General features: G+C 49.6%; 1 protein-coding gene across 4 annotated transcripts in view; it reads left to right on the top strand.

Annotated features, from left to right (window-relative positions):
* The window catches only part of LOC116985656 (cytochrome P450 2K4-like), an 80,194-nt gene that overhangs the window by 13,812 nt on the left and 53,972 nt on the right, over positions 1-12,410 (top strand). For 3 of the 4 annotated variants that reach the window (XM_033040526.1, XM_033040527.1, XM_033040525.1), the window contains exons 2-5: positions 537-699; positions 5,594-5,743; positions 9,986-10,146; positions 11,260-11,433. In XM_033040526.1, the coding sequence (XP_032896417.1) occupies positions 537-699; positions 5,594-5,743; positions 9,986-10,146; positions 11,260-11,433 (648 nt within the window). The remainder of the gene's footprint in view (positions 1-536; positions 700-5,593; positions 5,744-9,985; positions 10,147-11,259; positions 11,434-12,410) is intronic. The other variant, XM_033040529.1, reaches the window with a different exon arrangement.

Below are 12,410 nucleotides of genomic sequence, written 5' to 3'. Positions count from 1 at the left end.
TGTAGGCTTGTGTTACTGTGTGGGGATTGCTAGTCGATGCGGACTCGCTGACAGGCTTATTATGTGACACCTTGCCAAAAGCTTTCTAGAAAACTATGTACACGACTTGCACTACATTACTCAACAACTCTATGTTTAGTTTGTTTAATTTAGATATATTGCGTGGATATTACAGTGTACCTGGTATGACAGAAAGGTTATAGCACAGAAGGAGGCCATTCAGCCCATCCGTGTTAATGCTGGTGTTCTACCAGAGCAACTGAAGTTCTATCCGGTGGCTCTTTAGTTTAGTTTTAATTGGTTTATTGTCACATGCACCGACTAGTTCCCAGAATGCGGGAACTCCTCACGACCATGAAGGCGACTCTCCGGCAACCATCCGCGAGCATGTGGCGACTGCATAGTCTCCTGCGGTCGCCTAAAAAGTCGCCGAAGTGGGACAGGCCCATCACAGTGCCTTATCCAATGAACTAATAATATAATAAAATGAAGATAAGTTATTAATTGTTCATGGAATCTTGTTACTCCTGTTTAAGCTGTCTGAGAAGTACGGCCCAATCTTCAGCATCAAGCTTGGAACCATGAAGGCTGTGGTCCTGACCGGCTACGAGACCGTGAAGGATGCTCTCATCAACCATCCCGATGAGTTTGGAGGAGGAGGTCGCATCCCAATATTTGAGGTCATAACAAAGGGTCATGGTAACTCTCATCTTCAATGTCGTTGAACCCTTGATAATATTTGGTTGCATCCTCATTTGGTTCCGTTAAGTGGAGTTTTGCCGGAGGCTTGTTTTTCTATGCTGTAAAACTTTAAAGGACATTGGACAACATCCGCCCGCCCTCGGGCTCCTCCTCCTCCTCCCCTTTTCCTTCTTTCTCCCCCCCCCCCCACCCCCCATCAGTCTGAAGAAGGGTTTCGGCCCGAAACGTCGCCTATTTCCTTCGCTCCATAGATGCTGCTGCACCCGCTGAGTTTCCCCAGTAATTTTGTGTACCTTCGATATTCCAGCATCTGCAGTTCCCTTTTGAACACTTTGTCTACTCCACTGCGATATCTCCTCAAGGTATGCCTACTTTGAAGAAGTTCTCCTCCTCTCTCCGGAGACAGTTTCACAACCTCCTCTCTAACTGCACACCCTCTGTGATCCCCCCTGCCCTCCAACTGTACGACCACATCCTTACCCAGACTCGATACCACAGCCACATTTGCTTCCTCGGGGCCTGCCTGCGCCATCATCTCATACCCCATGGCTTCCAGCTCCAGTTCCCTACCTCCCAGTTCGGACCCCAACCGGACCATCAGTACCGACTGGCTATCCACCGGCATACCCAGCAATTCTCCAACCGGGCACTCAGATCCACCCTGGTCGCGATGCGCCGGCACCAACAGGACCTCACATCGACACTCCCTGTACTTCAGGCCTCACTAACCCAGACCTGCAACGGACCCCAGCTGTATTTCATCCACCGGAAGAGCCACCTCTTTAATAAAAAATTCCTGGCCTACCTTAATTCCACTAAGGACCTTAAATTATCCCGACTCCAGGCCGCTCCCAACGCCTACACTCCGCGACTCGACCGCCCGCAGACTCCGGGCCCCAACTCTGGCCCGCATCGCCTGCCCGAGTCCCGCGACGCCATCTTGGCCACTAGGAGTAGGAGCGACTTCCATACTCACCGGGACGCCGCCTTCACCGACCTCCACATCGATGCCGCCGCCGACCCACACCTGCCGACCGATGACGCCCAGCCTCGCAGCTTCTACGGTAACTCGGACTTTCTCCCCCTCGCCGATTCCTCCGACATCGCCGCCGGACCCGACCTACCCGACATCGCCGCCGAACCGGGGCTTCCTCAACATGGCCGCCGCAACGCACCCGATTCATCTCGCCGCCGACCCGCCGACCTTCCGCCCACCGGGACCACCCACGCATCGCCCGCGGACCCCGACTCAACCACCGCTGGACTCCGACCATCGGGTCCGGTGACCCGCGCCACTGGACTCCGACCATCGGGTCCGGTGACCCGCGCCACTGGACTCCGACCATCGGGTCTGGTGACCCGCGCCACTCGACTCCGACCATCGGGTCCGTTGACCCGCGCCACTGGACTCCGACCATCGTGTCCGGTGACCCGCGCCGCGCCACTCCACCCCCCTCCAGCAACCCACAGCCGTCGCCTTGCCTGGACTCTGCACTGGGCCTGCAGCCTCCACGCTGCTTACTCCCACTCTCATGGACTTAACTCCACTGGGTCCTAGCGCCCGCCTGCCCAGCCTTGCTAACCTCAGTGGCTGCTCCACTGACCCTCCCCCATCCCCCTCCCCCAACCATGTCACCCCTGCTCTTCCCCACCCACATTACAGCCCTCTCCCCCCCACCCCCTGACGACCCACCACTCCTCCAACACCCACAACCCCCCCCCCCCCCACACATCGCCCCGTCCCCAGTCTACCCACCTGCCTCCCTCTGGCCCCAACTCCCACCCCTGCCGGGTGTTCACCTTCCCCCCCGACCTCCCCCTCTTCCCCCACCCAACGGTCTGTCCTCAGCAGAGGTCTTACCTTTGTCCCCCTCCGTCCCCATCTCAATGAGTTCCGCGCCCACCATGACTTGGAGCGCTTCTACCGTCGTCTCCGCCTCACAGCGCACTTCCATGGGAAGGAGTCCTCGCCCCCCAATGATGACCCCTTTTCCCGTCTCCAACGCACCCCCTCCTCGTGGAACCCCCCTCATAAAGTCCCGGCTCTGGAACTCTTTATTCAGAACTGCCGTCGCGACGTCAACCGCCTCAACTTCTCCACTCCCCTGTCTCACTCTAATCTTTCCCCCTCTGAACGCACTGCCATTGAATCACTCCGCAAAAACCCAGATTGGGTCATCAAACCAGCCGACAAGGGAGGTGCCGTGGTAGTCTGGCGCGCCGACCTCTACAAAGCTGAGGCCACGCGCCAACTCTCGGACACCTCCTCCTACTTACCCTTGGACCATGACCCCACTGACGAGCACCAGGCCACCATTTCTAGCACCATCACCGACTTCATCAATTCCCACGCCCTGCCCGACCAAGCTTCCAACCTCATCGTTCCCCAGCCCCGCACGGCCCGTTTTTACCTTCTCCCCAAAATCCACAAACCCGGTTCTCCCGGTAGACCCATTGTCTCTGCGTGTTCGTGCCCCACCGAACTCATCTCCACATACCTTGACTCCATCCTATCCCCCTTGGTCAAATCCCTCCCCACCTATGTTCTAGACACCTCAGACACTCTCCGCCGCCTCCACGCATTCCACTCTCTGGGCCCTCACCCCCTCATCTTCACCATGGATGTCCGGTCACTCTACACCTCCATCCCCCACCAGGATGGCCTCGGAGCCCTCCGGTTCTTCCTCGACCAGAGGAGCAACCTATACCCAGCCACTGACACTCTCCTCCGCTTAGCGGAGTTGGTCCTCACCCTCAACAACTTTACATTTGACTCCTCCCATTTCCTCCAAACACAAGGCGTAGCTATGGGCACACGCATGGGCCCCAGCTACGCCTGCCTCTTTGTCGGGTACGTTGAACAATCCTTGTTCGAGACGTACCAGGGCCCCATCCCCGACCTCTACCTCCGTTACATTGACGACTGCTTTGGGGCCACCTCCTGCACCTACACACAACTGACTGACTTCATCCACTTCACCACCAACTTCCATCCGGCACTCCAATACACCTGGACGATTTCCGACACTTCCCTACCATTCCTTGACCTCACCATCTCCATCGCAGGGGACAGACTCCTGACCGACATACATTACAAACCCACTGACTCACATGGCTATCTGGACTACACGTCTTCCCACCCTGCCCCCTGTAAAGACTCCATCCCCTACTCCCAATTCCTCCGCCTACGCCGCATCTGTTCCCAGGATGAGACATTCCATACCAGGGCATCGGAAATGTCCTCGTTCTTCAGGGAACGGGGATTCCCCTCCGCCACCATAGATGAGGCTCACACCAGGGTCTCATCCATACCCCGTAACACTGCTCTCTCTCCCCATCCCCGCACTCGCAACAAGGGCAGAGTCCCTCTGGTCCTCACCTTTCACCCCACCAGCCGGCAAATACAACACATAATCCTCCGCCATTTCCGCCACCTCCAACGTGACCCCACCACTCGCCACATCTTCCCTTCTCCCCCTATGTCTGCCTTCCGCAAAGACCGCTTCCTCCGCAACTCCCTCGTCAATGCAACACCTGTCCCTTCACCTCGCCCCTCGACTCCATTCAAGGACCCAAGCAGTCGTTCCAGGTGCGACAAAGGTTCACCTGTATCTCCTCCAACCTCATCTACTGCATCCGCTGCTCTAGATGTCAGCTGATTTACATCGGGGAGACCAAGCGTAGGTTGGGCGATCGTTTCGCCGAACACCTTCGCTCAGTCCGCAATAACCTACCTGAACTCCCGGTGGCTCAGCACTTCAACTCCCCCTCCCATTCCCAATCCGACCTCTCTGCCCTGGGTCTCCTCCATTGCCAGAGTGAGCAACAGCGGGAATTGGAGGAACAGCACCTCATATTCCGTCTGGGGACCTTGCGACCGTATGGCATTAACATTGAATTCTCCCAATTTTGCTAGCCCTTGCTGTCTCCTCCCCTTCCTTAACCCTCTAGCTGTCTCCTCCCACCCTCCCATCCGCCCGCCCTCAGGCTCCTCCTCCTCCTCCCCTTTTCCTTCTTTCTCCCCCCCCCACCCCCCATCAGTCTGAAGAAGGGTTTTGGCCCGAAACGTCGCCTATTTCCTTCGCTCCATAGATGCTGCTGCACCCGCTGAGTTTCCCCAGCAATTTTGTGTACCCATTCTTTAATTGAGATTGGTAGCCAATCCTTTGCAAATTGTGCTTAATTTAATCACACAATACATGAAACCATTTACTTGGTGATTTAATGTAAGATTGTTTCACAAACTAATAAACTTTTCCACTATTTTAACAAATACCTATTTTTCTCATTTTGATTATATTTGTCACACTTTCCAGGTGTTGCACAGACTGAGAATGAATCGAAACTTTCATATTTCAACATTTGAGACCATTCGGCCTGTCTTGTCTGGCTGGATCTTAGCACGGTCCTGAACGTTCCATTATTTATTCTCATTCTTATCCAAGCAAAGGAAAAGGAAGTATTAGCAAAATTTAACAAGCTGAAATCAGGTTGGTTAGTGCGAACTGAGCGGAGGTGTTGGGCGAAGCAATCTCCAAGCCTGCGCCTGGTCTTGCCAATGCAGAGAAGTTGACAACTGGAACAGCGGATGCAGGGTGTCAGGGGTTCTGGGGAGAATGCAGAAGGGTAGGCGTTGAGAAAGAAAGATAGATCAGCTACAATTGAATGGCAGGATAGCCTCGATTGGCCAAATGGCCTAAATTTGCCCCTATGTCTTATGGATGATGTGCTGTACTGTTCGATGTTGTATGTTCTCTGCCTCAGTAAAACAAATCTTGCTCTCTTGAATCATTGTTTTCCATCTAGATTTTGCCATTTAAAGGTGAAGTTCACCTTTGACTTGGTTGCAAGTTGCTTTGACAAGTTGTCACATTGACGGTTTTAATTACAGGCATCATCTTTGGTCATGGGGAATCGTGGAAGCAGATGCGAAGATTCACCATATCCACTCTGAGAGACTTTGGAATGGGCAAGAAATCTATCGAAGATAAAATCATTGAAGAAACCCATTTCCTAATAAAAATGTTTGAATCGTACGAAGGTGAGTCTAAGGTGGTGTGGTGTGGCGGTGCCTAACGGCAGTGGCTCGACTGCAGTCCGTTAGTCTTTTTTTTATTTTTGTTTCGTTAAATGTATGTTTTGACTCTAGTTTTTATTATATTCTTCGCTGTGTATATGTGGGGGGTGGGGGAAACCGTTAACCTCTTCCCTGTACGGGGACCCGACTTTTTCCCTGTCGGGTCTCCGATGTCGTTGGGCCTAACATCGTGGAGCTGGCGGTGGCCTCCGGCATGAACTAACATGAGGGCTCCAATCTCGGAGCCTGCGGACCTGCCATCGCTGAGCAGGCCGTCTTCGGAACGGGAAGAGCTGTGGTGGCGCACGGCTATGACCCGACTTCGGAGCTTCGGAGGCTCCAGCCACAGACCCGGTGGACGGTAACATCGGGAGCTCGTAGGTCCCTGATGGGAGACTGCTTTTCGGAGCTCCCGCAACGGCAACTTCTCCCGCCGGAATCGCGGGGTTAAATGACTTAGAGCGGGGCCTAACATCGCCCGGCGCGGCTTAACGGCCGCGGGACTTACCATCGCCAGCTGGGGGCTTTAACATCGGAGCCCCAGTCGCCTCGATGCTGCAGTTGGACTGGTGGACCGCGGGAGAAGAACAAAGGGAAGAGATAAGACTTTTGCCTTCCATCACAGTGAGGAGGTGTTGGAGATTCACTGTGATGGATGTTTGTGTAAACTGTGTTAAGTGTGTGTTTTGGGTTTTTTGTAATGTTAAGACTGTAGAAAATGCAATTTCGTTCAAACCAAGCTGTTTGAATGACAATAAAATGCATTCTATTCTATTCTATTGTATTCTAAATGAAGAGGCAAAATGATCAATTCTCCTCTGCCTACTTCTAATCATTTGTAATGTAAGATGTGCATTAAAGAATCCAAGAAATACCTATTCAACCATTCAATTACTAGAAGATAGACACAAAATGCTGGAGTAACTCAGCAGGTCAGGTAGCATCTATTTTCTCCAGAGATGCTGTCTGATCCGCTGAGATACTCCAACATTTTAGAATTGTAGATAATAGGTGCAGGAGTAGGTAATTCGGCTCTTCGAGCCAGCATCGCCTTTCAATATGGTCACGGTTGATCATCCAAAATCAGCACCCCGTTCCTGCTTTCTCCCAATATCCCTTGATTCCGTTAGCCCTAAGAGTTATATCTAACTCTCTCCCGAATACATCCAGTGAATTGGCCTTCACTACCTTCTTTGGCAGAGAATTCCACAGATTCAGAACTCTTTGGGAGAAAAGGTTTATCCTCATCTCAGTCCAATATGGCCGACGCCTTATTCTTATACTGTGACCCCTAATTCTGGACTCCCCCAACATCGGGAACATTTTCCTGCATCCAGCCTGTCCAATCCCTTAAGAATTTTATACAACTGCAGTAGGACCTCCTTGGTCCTCAACTCAAATGAAGGCCAACATGCCATTAGCTTTCTTCACTGCCTGTTGTACCTGCATGCTTACTTTCAGTGACTGATGTACAATCACACCCAGGTCTCGTTGCACCTCCCCTTTTTCTAATCTGACAACATTCAGATAATAATCTGCCTTCCTGTTCTTGCCACTAAAGTGGTTCACCTCACATTTATCCACATTATACTGCATCTGCCATGCATCTGCCCACTCACTCAACCTTCCAAGTCACCCTGCAGCCTCAGAGCATCCTCCGGGCAGCTCACACTGCCACCCAGCTTTGTGTCATCTGCAAACTTGGAGATGTTACATTGAATTCCTTTGTCTAAATTGTTAATATATATTGTAAACAGCTGGGGTCCCATCACTGAGCCTGTGGCACCCCACTAGCTTTGCCTGCCATTCTGAAAAGGCCTGCTCTTTGCTTCGTGTCTGCCAACCAGTTCCCTATCCATGTCAATACCTTACACCCAATACTATGTGCTCTAATTTTGCACACTAATCTCTTGTGTGGGACCTTGTCAAAGGCTTTTTGAAAGTCCAGATGCACCACATCCACTGGCTCTCTTGTATCCATTCTACTTATTACATCCTCAAACAATTGCAGAAGATTTTCCCTTCATAAATCCATGCTGACTTTCACCGATCCCGTCACTGCTTTCCAACATCTTTAATAAACGACTCGAGCACCTTCCCCACTACCGAAGTCAGGTTAACTGGTCTATAATTCCTAGTTTTCTCTCTCCCTCCTTTCTTAGAAAGTGGGGTTACATTAGTTACCCTCCAGTCCACAGGAACTGATCCAGAGTGAAGAGAACATTGGAAAATTATCACCATTGCATCCACGATTTCTACGGCCACCTCCTTGGGATGTAGACTATCAGGCCCTGGGAATTTATCTGCCTTCAGTCCCAACAGGTTACCGAAAACCATTTCCTGACTAATGTGGATTTCCTGCAGTTCTTCCCTCCAACTAGATCCTCGGTCCCCTAGTATTTCTGGGAGACTGTTTGTGTCTTTTTCAGTGAAGACAGAACCAAAGTACTTGTTTAAGTGGTCTGCCATTTCCTTGGTTCATAATCATAATCAGATTTTATTCACCAAGTATGTTTTACAACATACGAGGAATTTCACTGGCTAGGTCAGTCATACAATTAAAAGCAACAGACTCAAAAACACATTTTAACATGAACATCCACCACAGTGACTCCTACACATTCCTCACTGTGATGGAAGGCAAAATAAAGTTTGTCCTTCCTTTCAACATTATAAATTCCCTTTTCTGACAGTAAGGGACCTACATTTGTCTTCACTAATCTTTTCCTCTTCACATATCTATAGAAGCTTTTACAGTCGGTTTTTATATTCCCCACAAACTTTTTTTTCATGCTCTATTTCCCCCCTCTTAATTAACCCCTTTGTCCTTCTTTGTTGAATTTTAATTTTATCCCAGTCCTCTGATTTGCTGCTTCCTCTGGCGAATTTACAGTATAGAAACATAGAAAATAGGTGCAGGAGTAGGCCATTCGGCCCTTCGAGCCTGCACCGCCATTCAATATGATCATGGCTGATCATCCAACTCAGTATCCTGTACCTGCCTTCTCTCCATACCCCCTGATCCCTTTAGCCACAAGGGCCACATCTAACGCCCTCTTAAATATAGCCAATGAACTGACCTCAACTACCTTCTGTGGCAGACAATTCCAGAGATTCTCCACTCTCTGTGTGAAAAATGTTTTTCTCATCTCGGTCCTAAAATATTTCCCCCTTATCCTTAAACTGTGACCCCTTGTTCTGGACTTCCCCAACATCGGGAACAATCTTCCTGCATCTAGCCTGTCCAACCCCTTAAGAATGTTGTAAGTTTCTTATAAATTCTAGTGAGTACAAGCCGAGTCTATCCAGTCTTTCTTCATATGAAAGTCCTGACATCAACAGGAATCAGTCTGGTGAACCTTCTCTGTACTCCCTCTATGGCGAGAATGTCTTTCCTCAGATTAGGAGACCAAACCTGTACGCAATACTCCAGGTGTGGTCTCACCAAGACCCTGTACAACTGCAGTAGAACCTCGCTGCTCCTATACTCAAATCCTTTTGCTATGAATGCTAACATACCATTCGCTTACTTCACTGACTGCTGCACCTGCATGCCTACTTTCATAGTATATGCGTCTTCCTTGGATTTAACACTATTCTTAATTACCCTCATTAGCCGCGGTTGAGCCGCCTTCCCCATTTCATTTTTACATCAGACAGGGATCAAAAATTGTTGTAATTCATCCATACGATCTTAAAATCTTTGCCATTGCATATCCATCATCAACCTTTTAAAGTCATCGTCAAATGATAATTTGCCAGTCAATCCTAGCCAATTCACGTCTCATAACATCAAAGTTACCTTTCTTTAAGTTCAGGACCATTGTCTCTGAATTAACCATGTCACTCTCCATATTAATGCAGAATGCTATCATATTATGGTCACTGTTACCCAAGGGGGTTTTGCACAACAAGATTGTTAACTAATCCTTCCTCATTACCCAAACAAAGAGTGGTTTGTGGTTGGATAGAGATTTCACTGTTCATCTTTGCACAGTTTGGCAGCAACTTCCACGTTGAGTCAACGTCACACTTTAGTCTGACTGTTTGCGGAACTGGCTGATTGCTGCATTAAAAATATCATGTAAAACTTGCCACTGAAATAAGAGCCAGACCTCAATAAAAAGAGACTGATCAGAGGATCACATTAATATCAATTGAATTACACTGTTGACACTAACTTGTGAACGATGTGTATTTCTGCAGGCCAAGAATTTAATCCAACCATCCAGTTAAACAGTGCTGTGGCCAATATAATCTGCGCAATAGTTTTTGGTGACAGATTTGATTACGATGATGAAAGGTTCATTAGTTTGGTGAAGAGAGTGAATGAAAATGTGCAACTTGCTGGATCTCCGATGGTGCAGGTAAATCTCATCTTACTCTTTGATTGCAAATACAGGCACTTCCTGATTTACGTAATAGGGGACTGACGTAAACTTGCACTTACATAAGCAATTCTTTAAGCCCTTCGCTTTAATTCTGAATTGCGTGTCTCGGTAGCAGTGCACGAATGCCGTCGCATGAGGCCGTTTCTACAAGCTAGCCAGCTGTTCTCCTGGATGCTAGCCTCGTGATCTCCATGCTAGAGCACCCCCCCCCCCCCTCCCCCGTGGATCCCCCCCGGCAACAGAGCTGCCGTCTGGACTCCTCGTCGGAGCTCTCCCCATGGACTGCGACAGCACCACCCGTGTTCTCCCCGTTGGAGCTCCCCCTGTGGTCTCTGTCTTGGGACTCTCCACATGGGGTCTGCTTCGGTGCTCCCCCATGGTCTCTGCTTCGGTACTCCCCTGTAGTCTCTTCATTGGGCGACCTAATCGGCGAGTCCAGAAGAGTGCCTTCGACCTTCAAGCTCGAGGGCACTCTCCTGGAAAGCCTCGAGCTGGGTCGACCAGGCGCGTTGAAACCACGAGCTGGAACGACCGAACCGCGAGCTGCATCTACCGACCGCACACACAAACACACACACACACATAGCGAAGGTGGGGGCCAGGGAAAGCGGAGGAGCGCTGTCTGCGCGATGAAGAGGAAAGTAAACGGCTGCCACAGAGTACCGTAAGTATTTACCCATGCTCAGTAACACTTCTGTTTCCGATTTACGTAACAACTGAATTGTACGAGTGTTCCCGCGATGTACGAATATTGATTTATCTCGCTATCCTTGCATTACCTCTCTCTCCATTCCTCCCCCACCCTGGTCATCCTGCTAGTTTTACTGTTCGTATATCCTCGTTATCACCTCATCCACAGCCTGCAATGGACCATTGTAGCCGACTCTGATCTTTTCTGTTCCTTTTCATAACTCCAGTTTCCCTGTCAGTCTGAAGAAGGGTCTCGACCTAAAACATCACCTATTCCTTTTCTCTAGAAATGCCTCCGGACCCACTGAGTTACTCCAGCATTTTGTGTCTATCTTTGGTGTTAAGTATTGCCTAGCAATTGCTTGCTGCGCTGTTAATACTAATAATTTTATTTTATAGCTCTACAATGCATTTCCCATACTGGGATTTTTTCCTGGTTCACACAAGAAAATGTTGCAAAATGCACAATTAAATATTGGATTCATCAAAAACATTGTGAATGAAAATGATCAGAAACTAGATGCAAATGACCCAAGGAGCTTTATTGATGCCTTCTTGTTAAAACAGCTCCAGGTATGGACTGCATGCCTCCCCTTTAGAAGTAGAATTTGTAAAAGATCCCAGCTAAAAATAAACTGTGACTATTCGACTATGCTTAACTGTGAAGCTATTACGGTCAAACACGCACTGCAACAACTGGCTTAATCGAACATAAAACATATCGGCAGTGGATGTAGCTCAAGTGCATGCTTTGCATGGATGAGGCCACAGGTTCAATCCCTGGCATCTCCACTCTTTTGAGTGGCACAATGGCACAGTTGATAGAGCCACTGTCTCACAACGCCAGAGAACCTGGTTTTCTGACCTTGAGTGCTGTCTGTGTGGACCTTGCACGTTCTCCCACTGACCGCATGGATTTCCTCCGGGTGCTCCGGTTTCCTCCCACATCTTAAAGATGCCTGGCTTTATAGGTTAATTGGCCTCTGTAAAATTGCCTCTCCTGTGTAGCGAGTGGATGGGAAATTGAGATAAAATGAGCAGGGGAATCGAGAACCAGAGGACACAGGTTTATGGTGAGTGGGGAAAGATTGGAACCAGAGAGGAAACTTTTTTAGACAAAATGTGGAGGGTGTATGGAAGGAGCTGCCGGAGGAGGTTGTTGAGGCAGGTACTATCCCAACTTTTAAGAAACATTTAGACAGGTACATGGATAGGAAATGTTTAGACGGATATGGGTCAATCCCAGGCACGTGGGTCCAGTGTAGATGGGACATGTTGGTCAGTGTGACCAAGTTGGATTGAGGGGCCAGTTTACATGCTGTATGACTTTACGACTCGATAACTAGTGTGAGTGAGGGCAGTTTCAAGGAGATGTGCGGACAAGTTTTTCCCACAGGGAGCAGTGGGGGCCTGGACCCTGCTGCCTTGGATGATGGTGAAGGCGGATACAAGAGAGGGATTCAAGAGGCTTTTAGATGGGCACATGGATATGTAGGAACAGAGGGATATGCATCACATGCAGGCAGAGGAACATAGTTTAACTTGGCATC

The sequence above is a fragment of the Amblyraja radiata genome, chromosome 22 (genome assembly GCF_010909765.2).
Source record: "Amblyraja radiata isolate CabotCenter1 chromosome 22, sAmbRad1.1.pri, whole genome shotgun sequence".
Taxonomy (NCBI): Eukaryota; Metazoa; Chordata; class Chondrichthyes; order Rajiformes; family Rajidae; genus Amblyraja; species Amblyraja radiata.
Note: the sequence above shows the minus strand (reverse complement) of the source record. Positions and strands in the feature narration are given on the sequence as shown.